Source organism: Pseudonaja textilis, chromosome 3 (genome assembly GCF_049901715.1).
Source record: "Pseudonaja textilis isolate UNSWEBS1 chromosome 3, rPseTex1.2, whole genome shotgun sequence".
Taxonomy (NCBI): Eukaryota; Metazoa; Chordata; class Lepidosauria; order Squamata; family Elapidae; genus Pseudonaja; species Pseudonaja textilis.
In genome coordinates this window covers 77,296-92,865 of record NC_141992.1, presented here as the reverse complement: position 1 = coordinate 92,865, position 15,570 = coordinate 77,296, and the positions used below count along the sequence as shown (strand labels likewise).

Here is a 15,570-nt window from a genome sequence, read left to right as displayed (position 1 = left end):
CCCGCTTCTTTTCCTTTTCCCGGTCTTTTCATTTCTTATTTTTATGTTTCCCATCCGGTCAGAAGGAAGCCACCTGCTCGCACCCCGAAGGGGCTTTTTCAAAAGGCAGCTCCAGGCGCCTTTTATTCTTCACAAGGCAAAAAGCACCGCCCGCTCAGGAGCCGAACAAGCGGCTTCCTGCATGAGAGGCGAGGCACACACACACACGCCGCCTCCCAAGAGGAAAAAACGCACCCCTCCCCCCCCCCAAGGAAGCCCCCTTTTTCCGTCGGGAGGGCCGGGAGTCTCCGTGACCGTCTTGCCGGCCGGTTCCGGGGACGGCTGCGTCGTTCGCCTTTTGTTCCATGGATTTGCCGGGCCGGCTGCCCTCGCAGGGCTCCAGCCGAGCAGAGGCTTTCTCGGCAGGGAAGCCGCCCCTCTGGCGGCCGCTCCTTCAGAGCAGCCCCCCACCCCACCCCACCCCACCCAAGGAAAGAGGCGGCGGGGAGGGTGGAGGCGGCTTCCCTGTGGCGGGGCTGCCCTCCGAAGGAAGCCTCTCCCCTCGCCTTTGGAGCCCTTCCCACCTGGCGCATCCCCCCACCTCCCCACGCGCTCCTTCGCCGGCGCTCGAGGAAAGCCTCGTCCCGCCCCCTCCAGCCCCAGGCAGCGCATGCGCAAGTCGGGCGGGGCCCGCGTGCCGGGCAGGTGGCGCGGAGTCACGTGACGCGGCCGTCGGGTTGGCGCTTTCCTCAGGCGGTTTCCCGCCATGTCGCCGCCGTCGATGGTGCTGAGGCACCGGCAAGCCCCACCTCGCTCCCCGGCCGCCTCCTTGTCGTCCTCTGCTGGGAGCGCGGCGGAGGCTGCGGCGGAGTCGGGCGAGCCGGGGCGAGGCGCGGGCTGGGACTCGGGCAGCGACGTCGAGGCGGAGTCGGCGGTCGGACGGCGCGCCAAGCGGCCGGCCCGCCGCCGCGGCTCCCCGGTAGGCAGGCTGGTGGCAGGGCGAGGGCGGCGGTGACCACCCGGGGTGACTGACGGCGGCTCTGCTTCCTCTCGCTCGGCGCAGGTGCCGAAGCGGGCGAGGCCGCGAGCGTCGGGCGAGGCCGGATCTGCCGGCGGCCAGGGCCTCTTCGAGGCGGTGAAGGCGGGCAGGAGCGCCCTGGAGGTGAGACGAGGCCCCGCCCGCCCCCTCTCCCCCTTTCCCCCCACCCGGCGGGTGGCTGGGGCGGTGGTGGTTCCGCGACCCCCACCCCGGCCTCCCGTCGCCCCTTCCCCCGCAGCCCGTGGTGGACGAGTGGCTGGAAGGCTACCTGCAGGACCAGGCCGGGGGCTTCGTGGAGCTGATGAACTTCGTGGTGCGCGCCTGCGGCTGCAGAGGTAGGAGGGAACCGGGCCTGCGATGGGGGGTGGGGGTGTGTGGGGGGGCTGGATCGGCTTCCTCCTCCTCCTCTTCCCCCTCTGCTTTTGTCTGGGCAGGCACCGTGACTCTGGAGATGCTCGGCCGCCTGCAGAACTCGGAGATCATTGAAAGCCTGACCGAAGCCTTTGAGGAGGTGAGAGAGCGCCCCGGGGATCTGGGTGCGTGTGTGTGTGTGTAGGACATGAATGCGGGGCTCCCCGTGGCAGACACATACTCCAGTTGACTCTAATGGATCTTCCTCTCCTCCCCGCTAACCCCAGGATTCAGCTGAGTACCCGTTGATGCTGAACACTCCCACGTGGCTACGTTTCCGTACAGGATTCTGTGAGTTCATAGCGGTGCTTGTGCGCCGTGCCCAGCATAATGTTGTTTATGATGAATACTTGATGGACGGTCTCATTGCCTTCCTGACTGGCCTGTCTGATTCTCAAGTGCGTGCCTTCCGTCATACCAGCACTCTGGCAGGTAGGAGAGTAATTGGGGCAAAAGAGAGGCCACTTTGGCTTTCCTGGAGCTTGGGAGTAGTGCCTGTGATGTGTGGTCCTTTCTTCCATTCCAGCTATGAAGCTGATGACGGCCTTGGTGCACGTGGCACTGAGTGTAAGCTTGCAGAAAGACAATGCTCAGCGACAATATGAGACTGAGCGGGCCAAAGATCTGGGCTGCTGGGCCCCAGGGAAGCTGGAAGGGCTGTTGGAGAAACATAAGGAGGTGAGTATCTGACAGGGTGCCTGATAAAAAGGCAACTTTTTAGCTGTACCTTGTTTGGTCACAGAATCATAAAGTTAAGGAATGCCTCAAAGACCATCCAGTCTAACCCCTTTTCAGTACAGTATCCACTGTAGCCTTTCTGATAGATAAACATATAACCAATGCCCATGTTTGATGATTTTTGGCAAAGGAAAAATGCTGTCATGTGGCAGTCTGGTTAGTTATACCTAATGTTTAATTTGGAACCTGCAATTTTTAATTCCTGGGTTTTAATCCTACCCCCTCAGGAAAAAGTGTGTGTACTGCCTCTTTTGAATATCAACTTTTCATGTATTTGAAGACTGCTCTTATTTTTTCTTTTATGCAAGATAAAATGCCCAGTTCCTTTAACAATTTGTTAAATAACTTGTTCAGCTACATCTTGTTGCTTAGCCTCAAAAGATCCCTGGGGCCATTAATCCCTAATTTTTGTGCAGGATCCCCTAAATTCTCTCAGATAGATGACCATCCAGCATCTCATTGCTACATATGGCAGCCTGTTCTGATATTTAACTTATTCTTCATAGTGTTAACTCATTGGTCCTGGTCCTGCCTTCCAGGCCAGTAAAGAACATGTCAGTTCCATCATCTCTGAAACTTTTCAGGTGTTTGAAGACTGCTGTCAGATGGCTCTCTTCAATAAGCTATACATACCCTCAAAAGACTTGGCTCCTGGTTCATTCACAATCTTGGTAACTCTACTTTTTTAAACATTGGCGCCTAGAACTGGACACAGGCCTGCATACAGGGTGTGACTATTTGGGGCAAGATAGAGTAGAAGAGTTCTTCCCATTGTCTCAGCTTTGTGTACCTATTAACGTGTCCCAAGGTAGATTTACCTGTTTAGAAGTTACATTACACTGCCATCTCATGTTTGATATGCATTAGACAAGGACTCTAAATCCCTTTCCCATGTTCTACTGCCAAGCCACAATCCCCCCCACCTCCATTAAATAACTACACCTCCATTTTTCCTACTTAGATGCAGAATATTTCTCCATGTTCAGTGCTGTTGCTCAAGTCTGTGGTGCTTTTTTCAATCTTCCATCTAAATTAGCCATATTTCCCAGCTTTGTGTTGGCTACAGACTCCATAAATCAGATTCCTCCACCAAATTAATAATTAGTATTCAATACCACAGAGCCAAGGATAAAGGTTCTGCAAAAATGATCTTCATACATCAAGGGGACATTAAGAAGAGTTCATCTTATCAACATTATCACAAAAAGACCAAAAATGTATTACCAGCAATCAACACCCAGATGAGCAGAGATCAACACCGAGGTTAACATTAGACCAGAATCAAGAAGCAAACAATACTCCAAGCAAGTGAATAGTAAAGGTCCCAACCCAGGAACCACCAAGGCCACTCCCACTCCCACTGACTGAGCAAGCCACCAGGATACAAATTGAGAGCAAAACCCACTCTACTAGCACTGATGATGTTACATAGTTCAGTAATGAGACATTTGCAAGAAAACCACCAGATTCAGAGCACTAAGGAGTCCTCTTTTCAACCCTGAGCTATAAGTATTGTCCATCGGTACCATGTATTGGCGTCAGGTGCTTCAGAATGTACGCAGATGGGAGAAATCTGCAGGTAGGCGCTATGTACTTCACAAAGGAGCAACTGTTCTTCCTGCATGAATGTCAACAGCAGCATACTCTTCCCACCAGTGTCAAACACAAACCTCCAATAAGCTGCACAGCTGGATGGAAAATAGCCCAAGAGAAAGGGTGAAAAATGATGCGACTTATGATCAGAGATGCAAACCTTAAGACTAAACAAATACCAGCATACCATGGCAAACCTCAAGGAACAGCTGGAACAGACCTTCACATGGAAAGGCTGGCCGCCACCACCAAGACTATTTCTCAGAGGCATGCCGGAAAAAAGGAAAATGAAAATATAAATCAGACTACTCAAACCTTAGAATCAAAGAGGCAGCAAAAGCAGAACCCGAATGGTTGGTCATATCCACTGCAGTACACAATATCCCACAGAAAGCCTCAACTATAACATAGATCAGGGTATCAAACTCGAGGCCCGGGGCCTGGATCCAGCCTATGGGGTGCTTAGATCTGGCCGGGGGCCCACTCTGGAAACAGCAAAGGACCGGACTGCGGTGCCTCTGCCAGCAAAAAGGGAGGTTGTGGGGGGGCGTCTGCGACCTCCCCAAACTCTTGTTTTTGCTGGCAGAGGGCTGCAGGAGGTTGTTGTGGCCAAACTTGGAACCCGGGAGGGCTGATGTGGCCAAAAATAAAGCCTTGATGAGTGACATCGAGCTGGCCACTTTCACCCTGGCATCCTCCTACCCGCTCCCCCCAAAGTCAAACACAACCCTGATGCGGCCCTCAATGAAATCAAGTTTGACCCCCCTGACATAGATGATGCTATTCAGCTAGAATTCTTTGCATCCTTAGACGGAGCATTTAGAACCACAGGATTTCCCACAGAGACCCGAAAGCAGATGACAAACTATCATCCCAAAGGCCAGAAGAAGATAAGAACAAAAGCAGCAGAGGCAGAGCAGCCCTCAAAAACCTAAAAAAGGACCAGAGTATCATCCTACCAATCGACAAAGGCCAAATTATGGTTATGGACAGATCACAATATATGCAAAAATGAAAGAATTACCAGAAGATGCACTGAATACCCCAGTGAACACCAATCCAATACAGAAACAGGACAACCGAATCAAGAGAACTCTTAAGTGACCTCATCTTGAAAGGTCAAATTATCAAAGAGGAGCAGAGGCAGCTGAAAAGCAGCGGGCCCATCCTTCCACCCTTTCGTGGATGTCCCCAAACACACAAACTGGGCAGATCTCTCTGTTCAATTGTATCATTAATGGGGCTCTCAACAGTATCACAAAATAATTAACAACAAATGGCGGGGGGCACTGCACAGGGAAGTGTCCTACCACTGCACCATAGAGAGCATCTTAACTTACTGCACTTCTGTATGGTTTGCCAATTGCACAGGGGCAGATAGGACAGCGCTCCAGAGGGTTAACATCATTGCCCAGAGGATCCTGGGTTGCCCTCTCCCCTCTTTGGAAAAGCTTTATAGCTCCCGCTGCCTTAAGAAAGCTCAAAACATTCTCAAAGATCCATCTCATCCTGGGCACCCCCTTTTTTTGAACTACTACCATCTGGCAGATGGTACAGGATAATAAAAACAAGGATAAATAGGCTGGAAAACAGCTTCTATCCCAGAGCAGTAGCTCTGTTGAATTCCACTGTATAGTGCAGTGTTGTTGCAGTGTCGGGAGCTTTCAATTCAATGTGTGGAGTGTTTGTGTTTATTTTTATGGTCATGATGTGCACTGAAGGTGTTGTTTGATTTCGTTGTACAAGGTGCAGTGACAATAAAGTAAATAAACCATCTGAAGGGAAGCAAATACTCAGTCAGCTTCCCACTCAATGTCTCCAAAGAATCAAAGATGAGACAGTAGATGGGGATGAACTTGTGGTTTCATTTGATGTCACAGCCCTTTTAATATCCACCAACCCACAGTGAGCAAAGGAATCCATGAAAGTTCTGCTCCGCAGCACCCCCAGCCTAACGAAATGCACCAAGATTGAAGCACCCAGAATCATGAATCTTGCCAACCTCTGCTCAACCACTCACATTTTCGATGGGTAAATATCATCAAGTAAAAGGAACTCCTGTGGGATCCTCACTTTCAGGACTATACTATCAGGCAGTGGTACTTACTTGGGTGAAAGAATGGATTGTATTGAGAAACAAGACTATTGACTTTGGAGGGACATGATTTGCAACTTGGCTGCCACGCCTTCTTGTATGGGAAAAACAAGATATAGGTTACTTTCAAAGGCACTATATTAGGGATGTATTATTGTTAGTATGGAAGAAAATCAGAGAACATCACTATTTGAGGATACCAGTCTGGCTCTCGATAATGGAAGCACTGGTTCATCCAAATGTTAACATAGAAAATATTGTTAGATATAAAGATATATTAAATGAGAAGGGGGAACTTAAACATAAGCTGAGTGATCAAGGGATTGACAATAGAATAGAATAGAATAGAATAGAATAGAATAGAATAGAATAGAATAGAATAGAATAGACCTTGGAGGTCTTCTAGTCCAACCCTTTGGTTAGGCAGGAAACCCTACATCACTTCAGACAAATGGTTATCCAACGTCTTTTTAAAAACTTCCAGTGTTGGAGCATTCACAACTTCTGGAGGCAAGCTGTTCCACTGGTTAATTGCTCTGTCAGGAAATTTCTCCTTAGTTCTAAGTTGTTTTTGTCCTTGATTAGTTTCCACACATTGCTTCTTGTCCTGCCCCCAGGTGCTTTGGAGAATAGCTTGACTCTCTCTTCTTTATGGCAACCCCTGAGATATTGAAACACTGCTATCATGTCTCCCCTAGTCCTTCTTTTCATTAAACTAGACATACCCAGTTCCTGCAACCATTCTTCATATGTTTTAGCCTCCAGTCCCCTAATATTTGTTGCTCTTCTCTGCACTCTTTCTAGAATCTCAGCATCTTTTTTACATCATAGTGACCAAAACTGAATGCAGTATTCAAAGTGTGGCCTTACCAAGGCATTAAAACATCACGTGATCTTTTTTTTTTTTTAATAAATTTTTATTGGTTTTTAAAACAAACAAAACATAAAAACATCAAACCATTTTCCATATATGTACATACAGTGTGCCGGTTGGTTTACAAATTGTTTTGTGCTTCCATTTCAGTCTTCAATTATAATTACATTGTATATAATCTCGTATTTTCAATCAATATATTAAATACATTAATATCATTATTAATCATTTGACTATACTTTTATTCATTCATGTTTTCCAAAATGATCATATTTTACTTAGTAAGTTTTATGACAATTCGTATTATCCCAGATCTATTCTAGAATCATTTTGTAGATATAATAAAAGAATACATCTTTATAGATTTATTATTTTCTAAAAGTCTACATATTTCATTACTATATTTTATTGTCTAACCATTGATAGAATAGATCCCAAATTTTATAAAATGGTTTATCATCTTGTTCTCTAATTTCAAATGTCAATCTACTCATCTCAGCACATTCCAATATTTTCTTAATGATTTCCTCCTGTGATGGTATTTTCTCATTTTTCCAGTTTTAGCAAATACAATCCTAGTCGCTGTTAATACATTTACAATCAGGTATTTCAAGTCTTTACTATGTATTTCAGGTAAAATTCCCAATAAAAATATTTCTGGTTTCAAACCTATATGCTTTTTTGTCATTTTTTCCAACCACGTGTAGATTTTAGTCCAGTATTTTTTAGCATCCGCACAAGTCCACCACATATGGTAATATGAGCCAGGTATCTGATGACATTTCCAACATTTTTCAGATTTATTCTTGAACATTCTTGCTATTCTTGTCGGGGGAAAGTGCCACCTGTAAAACATCTTATACAAATTTTCTTTATATGCTGTTGACATTGTCATTTTATAATTTTGAGCCCACAATTTTTGCCATTTCTCTAGATCAATCCCATATCCAAAATTCTTCCCCCAAGCAATCATAGTTTCTTTAACTTGTTCTTCTAGTTTAATTTCTAATAAATATCCATACAATTTTTTAATCACCTTTTCATCAGTACCTGTCAAAATCTTATCTAAGTCCGTCAGTTTATCATAGAAACCTTCTGTTTTAGAATCTTTATCATACCTTGAATGTATTTGTGCATATGAAAACCAATTCATCTTTATACCTTGTTCCTCTAGTTTTTGTATAGATTTAAGTTCACCCTTTTCATTCAATATTTCACCATATCTAACTGTTTGTCCCTTTTTGTATATTATAGGATAAGAAAATGCTTCAATAGTCGATAGCCAGACTGGAATTTTCAAATAACATTGTCTTTTAGTCTTCTCCCAATTTAACCACAGAGACTCCCTTATATAATGTCTTCTAAAGTACCCCTGTGTTTTAGTTCCTTTATACCATAAAAAAGCACGCCACCCCAGCAACAGGTCATGTCCTTGTAATGTCAACAGTCTAGTATTTCTTAATGTTATCCATTCCTTAACCCACATCAAATTTGTAGCTTGGTAATACAACTCCCAATTAGGCAAACCAAATTCTCTTATTCTAGCATCTTGCAAAAGTTTTAACTTTATTCTCACTTTCTTACCTTGCCATATATATTTCAACACAATTTTATTTAAATCTTCAAAGTAGTCTTTTCCAAGCCTAATTGGAATTGTTTGAAACAAATATAAAATTCTGGGTAATATATTCATCTTGATTGTTGATGTTCTCCCTATTAATGACAGTTGTAAATTTTCCCATTTCACCAAATCTAGCGCTATCTGCTGTTTAAGTTTGATATAGTTATTCTCTTTTAGTGTACTGCATCTTGCTGTCAAGTATATCCCCAAGTACTTTTTTAAAAAAAAAGTTTTTTATTTTAACAACAAACAAAACCACATAGAACATACAACATAAAACATAAAAACATCATCCTTCTTCATAAATTTACAAACAGTGTATCACTCTTCTGGGCACTTGTTTTAAAACCACAATCTCTTTGTCTTTATATTTCAACGCCTTACCTTTTGCCACCTGTAGTATTTGTGTTTTAATAGTCTTTTTAGTAAATCTGACATGGACCTCTCTTGGTAGCTTATTTCTCATCGCATATCTTGTGAAGACACGGTATATTTCATCTACTCCATCATCTTTTCCTCTGTTATCCCCAAAGCTCCAGCCAAGATTTCTATCATTACAGCCACCAAATCTTGTCCTTTTTCTTCCTCTATATTTTGAAATCTGAGATAAAATTCTGACCTATCCATCTCCCACTTCAACATCCCAGTTTTGTCTTGTTCAACCATTGTTAATTTGCTAACGATATTTCCAATTGTCTCATCTCTTTGTTTGTCTTTCTCTTCAATTTTTTGGAGTCTCTTCTCATATTTCGCCATCATTTGTTGAAAATTTTCAATTTTTTCATCAGTCTTTGCAATTCTTTGTTCAATACTCTCTGTTCTTTGGTCAATACTCGTTTTAAGTTCTTGTATTCCTTGTATAATCGTCGCTAGGTCCATTTGTACTTTATCTTGCTTCACCATTATTGATAGTCGTCCTCCAGTTGATGGAGAAGCAGGAGCAGAAGTTGAACTGCCAGAAGGTAAAGTTTTCTTACTCATTTGAATAACTCAGGATCTTTAAGCTTCTTTAATCCAATTAATAAGATAGCCAATTATAATCCAATTGGGAAGAAGAAAAAATAGATATACAAATATTACAAGATACTGTGGGATTGAAGAGGAGGGATGGAACAGCTAAAAGAAGGTGAAAAAGAAAGCACACTGCATCTTATTTAGTTATCCAAGGCTCTTATTATGGCTTCTCCACAAATTCCAAAGCCAAGCTTCAAGTACTCAATTAATAATAGAAGTTCCAAAGAACACCTGTTAAAACATTCTCCAGTGTTCTTCCCTCTATCTTATCAAGTTCCAGTGTCCTTGAGAAAGGATTTTTTCACAGTCCTCTCAACTTCCAATAAAGTATTTTCAAGCCTCTAGTTGGCAGTGTTACAAAGTTTCTTTAATCCACTCCCCCTTCTTTCCCAGAAAAAGCCTAATAAAAAAAGAAAATATACATGTATATATATATATATATATATATTTAAGGAAAAAAAAATACTAAAGGGAGCCTCTGTCCTAAAAAAAAACTATTAACACTCAAAAGGGAGAAAAAAAGAAAAAAAAATTAGATAAATATAAGGGAAAAAACCAGTCTAGTTACAGTTATTAGATTGCAATAGAAGTTTAGTGAAAACAAAAGTAAAAGTAAAAAGCCAAGCCTCAGTTTGACATTCTCTTTAAAAAATCGCCGCTAAGTCAGTTTTATCAGTTTTTGTCAAAAGTCTTACAGGATTCTTCTCATTTTAGAGAGTCCTTAAGTCCCGAATAAAATAAAATAAAAAGAAAATTCTCACCAGCCGATACACTTTCTGTCTCTTCCTTCCGGAGCTGTCACAGCTTCATCAGCTTAATGGCTGCCTCTCCGCCGATGGTAAAAGGGCTTCTTCTGGATCAACCAGGGACTTTGCGATGTCCCTGGGATCAGCAGAACGCACCCCTTACTGTCACCGTCTCTACGGGACGGTTTAGGTCCGTTAGGACCGACCAGGGGCGAAGATATCAGCTGCAATCTCACCATTGCCCTTTACCATTTCAGTGGTTTCTCCTCTCAGATGGATTTGCACTCCGTGGCTTTCTTCTGATTTCCAACCTATCCAAAGAACCCCCTTTGGATTATTGCTTAGCATCTGCTGTAAGCCTTGTGTCTTTATGAGCTTCAATTTTTGTGACAAGAATTCCTGCACAGGTAGTTACTATGACAAAAGGGACCAGAATTGTCCTTGTTAAGCAACATGGTTTTACAGTGAATGCGATGGCAATTCTGGCAGTCTGCATTGCCATGGTTAAAAGCAAGGACCATGCAGGTCATTAAGTGAGGATCTCACATGACTAAATTCTGACTTAGCCAGCTTCCTCATTGACTTTGCTTTGAGGAAGTTGGCAGGGAATCTTGGAAGTCAGGACCATGTGATTGTGGCTCATTGCAACTTTGTAATTGTGAGCTAACCCCAACAACCTGGATCACAGCCATGGGACTGTGACAGCCAGAACTTTGGGGACCGATCGCAACTTCTATTTCAGTGGAGTCGCAAGTTTGAATGGTCCCTGAAGTGTTGTCACCTGAGGGCCGCCTGTAATCCCTAGAGGTTGTCTTGTATTCTTTGGTTACATTCCTCTCCTTCCATTTTCTGCACGTGATTTTTTTTTTCCTTTGGTATTTTAATCGACTCTGTAATATTTGTCGTCTCCCTGCCAAATTTTTGTTTCATCACTGAAGTCATTCTCTGGAAACTGGATTTTTAAAACTATCTTTGAGCTACCCACAAGTAGGCCAGCAAAAACAGTGCTCTGATCAGAGGTCCTGGGCAAACTGTCAGTGCAATTGCCAGTTGTAGGAATTAAAATGACTCACTTCTCCTGTCTGTTTTGAAAATCTCATGTGAGATTTGAAGGATAAGATGTTAGAAAAGTGTATTTCTTTTTGTGTGCATAGACTATTACTCCTTGGTGTCTAGCTCCCCAAATTATTGCCAGTTCCGGGTTCACAAGTTTCTTCCCAGTTGGGGCAGTTATGTGAATTTTTAAAAATAAAATCCTTGGGAGACAGGTAGCATAATATAGTCCTAATATGGGCAACATAGTCTCTAACGTCGGAATGGGGAAAGGATGTTCCCTTAAAGGTTGGTTTCTTTTCCCCTGGGAATCAGTGATGGCCAGGAAACTTGTTTTGGAAGGTGGGCAGTTTTAAATGAAGAGAAAGTAGAAACTGAAGCAGGGAAAAAAAGAGTTTCTGTGGAAATGAGTGGGCGTGAAAGAATACGAGAAAGGAAGGGAAATGCTGTAACTGAAGGAGAACGTTGGGGCAAAGAAAACGGAATAGAATGGTAGGATACAGTAGGGCTGGAGAAAGTAAGTCGTCAGGTGCAAAGAAGATTTGAGAGGATGGAGGAATAGGAGGAGATGGTTACTGAAGGTGTGGAGAGTATAAACTGCACAAGTGTGAAGGGAGGGAAATCCCCCGCATACTATGAATGTCAGGGAAGAAAGGGGTTTCGGAGAAGAAGGAAGCCTCAGTGGAGAAGCAGTTAATGGGACGGATTAGGAGCAGCAGGAGCAGCAGCAGCTCCTGCTATGCAGTGGCTGCTTGGGATCCGGACTCGCTGTTGGCAACTGATGGCTCCCTCAAATGGAGATGCCAAGTGGTGGCCTGTTGCCTCTGACCAGCCCTGACCTATCCCTTGGGGATCTGCACTCCAGATGCACAGGTGGCGAGGGGCCCTGGCCTCGGGGGTAGGGATCTTCCAGGGCAGTTCGACTGTCTGCAGTGGCTGCGGTGAAGGTGCCTGGATGTGTTTCTCCTAAGCTCCTCCTCAAATTACAGATTCTACTGTTGGGGCACCCATCCAGCTGCCTAGCAGCATCACCTATTAAGAGGGTTGGTGCTGGGGTCCTCCGGGCAATTAATGCTAGGGAGATTTCGTTCTCTGTGCCCTTGGGATGTGATTGGTTACTCAGAAGACTACAATCTGAGGTGTCAGGTTGTGGTGAAAGAGAAATAACTGTAAATAAGCACTTAAACTATCAGATTCCAGATGGATAAGCAGTGACCAATCTGGATGGTGTTGGAACAGATTATTCAGCAGTAGGTTTGCAAGCATGTAGAAAAGAACGAATTACTTGACAGGAACTTGTGTATGTTCGTAAACAGGTGCAAAAGCAATTTGATTTCCTCTTTTGAGGGAGAGAATATGAGTGACTATTTTAATTGAAGTGAATGAGTTCAACACTGTATCAAGAGCTTAGCAAAGCATTTGATAAAAGTTTTCCCTGAGATCCAAACAGAGAAGATTTGTCTTGGGAAAGAAAGTTATAATCTCTTTAATCAGAATTTTGTAGCTGGGAGCATAACCCTTCACTTTTTATTATATAATATTTTTAAAGGGGAGATAAAAAATACAATAATAAATAGAGAGGAAAAAATTAAAAAGAAAGCTAAAAATGCAAAAAAAAGGAAAAGGAAATAAAAAGAAACAAAGAGGTAGCTTCTAATATTCTTTACAGTAGCTTTAAATTGTATTTAAATACAATTCTAAATTTACTTCTTTCCGTAAAGTTACATGATTCCCTTTCACTAAACTACTTTGTCTAATCATCAAAAACATCATGAATCTGCTTTTTTCTCATAAAGCTCATAAAGAGTTTCCAGACAGCAATAAATACAGATATTGCCTTCTTCGATCAAAAAAAGTCAATTTTAGCTACCTTAGCAAATTCCATAGTTTTCACCCAATCATCATTCCTCCATTGTGGATTATGCCACATTGTTCCATATAATAATCTCGTTGCAGTTATGTACAGAAACAGTTCCGTGACTTTTTTGCATGTGTTTGTCCAATCTCCAGATAAAAACCTTTGGTCTCAATTGTATATAAATCTTTAACATCCTATAAATCAGTGTCTGCATTCGCAATAAAATTTTTCTAGTTTTTTTATACATCCAGCAAACAAAATGTCTCTTGTTCACATTTCCAACCTAAATTTGAAGTGCCTTGATACATTCTAGATAATTTATCTGGTGACATATATCAACAATACATCATTTTATAAAAATTATTTTTAAGATTATAGCGCAAATTTCAACTGAGCAGCGTGGTGACCTTGTGAAGACGCTCGCCCTCCCACTCGGAAGGTTGAAAGTTCAATCCTAGGTAGCGGCAGATGTTTCTCCTAGGGCTCAGAGGAAAAAAAAAATCTGTTAACTCTACATAGGCTACAGGAAGGGCATCCAGTCAGTAAACGCTCACTTCCATCCAGTTGACCCGACTCTACCCTGAATTAAAGGATTATAGGGTCATAAAAAGGGAGGTTTTAGTATAAATTTCAATTATTTTAGCCACATATTTCCCATTGTTTCATCTGTATATTAGAAGCAAAATGTTCAGTGCATTTTATCCTACATTTTTTCACTTGTTCCTTTTCTGTTTCAAATCCCAATATGTTTATGTTTTAGCAATTGTATGTTCAGCGTTGATACCCAATTCTATTTATTTATTTTGTCAAGCATGTATTAGATAACATATATCTAATTTTAACTTATACAAGTATAAACATGATTATGAATACATGAAATGGATACGAATAAAAAGGAACATTAGGACAGGGATGGTAGGTATGTTGGTGCTTATACACGCCCCTTACAGACCTCTTAGGAATGGGGTGAGGCCAACAGGAGACAGGCTAAGATTAAAGTTTGGGGGTTTGGGGAAGAAACCGGAGTCAGGTAGTGTATTCCAGACATTGACCGCGGTTGTTGAAATCATATTTTCTGCAATTGAGTCTCTCTTGAACTCAGTCTTACAGCGTTCATACGTTATTTTATCTGAATCTTTCTAATAATTATAAGCAAGACAACCGTTGATGGCTATTCTCTCTCTGCCAGCAGTTCACCTGTTTTTAGTTCCAGGAGAAGCAGGAAGAGCTGGAGACCTTGATGAACGCTCTCTTCAAGGGAGTCTTCGTTCACCGCTATCGGTGAGTGACATCAGGGCACGCGTGAAAAGAGCCAGCTCAAGGTCAGGAGACTCTGATCGCTGTCCCGGTTGTTTGCTTTCCAAGGGACCTTTTACCTGAAATCCGCGCTATTTGCATTGGAGAGATGGGTCAGTGGATACAACATTACACCACTTCCTTCCTAACGGATGGTTACCTCAAGTACATTGGCTGGACTCTGCATGACAAGGTGGGTTGCCAGGGCAGAAAACGTATTGGTAGGGCGTTCAGGAATTAAAAGTTTATGCGAGATATTTAAAGCACCCTTGTTACTTAATTCGTGTTTCCAGAATCATGAGCCCATCTGAATAAAACTATGCAAAACATTTGAACAAGATGCTTTGTAACATAAGAGCATGTCCATAGCAGTTTTTATTTATTTTGATTTGTCAATCGCTTACAAGATAATAGCTATAAGTATATACATAGTTATGAATACATGAAATGTGTACATATAAGAAAAATAAAAGAAACAATAGGACAATCAAGTTTGGTGCGGTTAACCTTGAGTTTGTATCTATTGTGTGCTCTTGTGTTATAATGGTTGAAGCTGAAGTATTCATTGACAGGTAGGACATTGCAATGTATGATTTTATATACCATACTTAGACCGAAGACGGCCTAATTCAAGGTTTTCTAGGTCTAGAATTTCAAGTCTGGTGGCATAAGGTATTCTGCAACGAGTAGAGGAGTGGAGAACTCTTCTTGTGAAATATTTCTGGACTTTCTCAACTGTGCTAATATCAGATACGTAATGTGGGTTCCAGACTGATCAGCTGTATTCGAGTATTGGTCTAGCAAATGTTTTGTATGCTCTAGTTAGTAGTGTGATATTACCAGAGAAAAAGCTACATTGGATTAGGTTAACAACTCTTAATGCCTTTTTGGCTATATAGTTACAGTGGGCTCTAGCACTTAGATCATTAGAGATGAGTATTCCAAGATCCTTGACAGAGCTTGGATCATCAACAAGATCTTGACTATTCAGCTTGTATTTTATTGTTGTGCTGCCCAACCAGTATATGGGAATTGGAATAGTTAATTAGGAATTGGGAGCTGTCCCCTTAAGGGAATGCATCATGGTAAATGTAGTTAAGATATCCTGGGAAATGTAGTCCATGTCATGTGGTCACACCTGTAATCCTGATTGGTCACTGAATTGACCCTTGGGTTGGGGGAGGTTTCTTCACTCTTGCTCGGACCCTAGCATCGTGCTAGCGTCTCTCCTTTGTCTCTACTGCTATGGGATG

At 42.6% G+C, this 15,570-nt stretch overlaps 1 protein-coding gene across 1 annotated transcript in view; it reads left to right on the top strand.

Moving 5' to 3' along the window:
- Positions 1-745: 745 nt before the first annotated feature.
- Positions 746-15,570, top strand: part of STAG3 (STAG3 cohesin complex component) — a 37,198-nt gene continuing 22,373 nt past the window's right edge. The window contains exons 1-8 of the mRNA XM_087928728.1: positions 746-958; positions 1,043-1,141; positions 1,257-1,353; positions 1,453-1,529; positions 1,657-1,861; positions 1,956-2,107; positions 14,229-14,302; positions 14,387-14,510. Of these exons, the coding sequence (XP_087784854.1) occupies positions 746-958; positions 1,043-1,141; positions 1,257-1,353; positions 1,453-1,529; positions 1,657-1,861; positions 1,956-2,107; positions 14,229-14,302; positions 14,387-14,510 (1,041 nt within the window). The remainder of the gene's footprint in view (positions 959-1,042; positions 1,142-1,256; positions 1,354-1,452; positions 1,530-1,656; positions 1,862-1,955; positions 2,108-14,228; positions 14,303-14,386; positions 14,511-15,570) is intronic.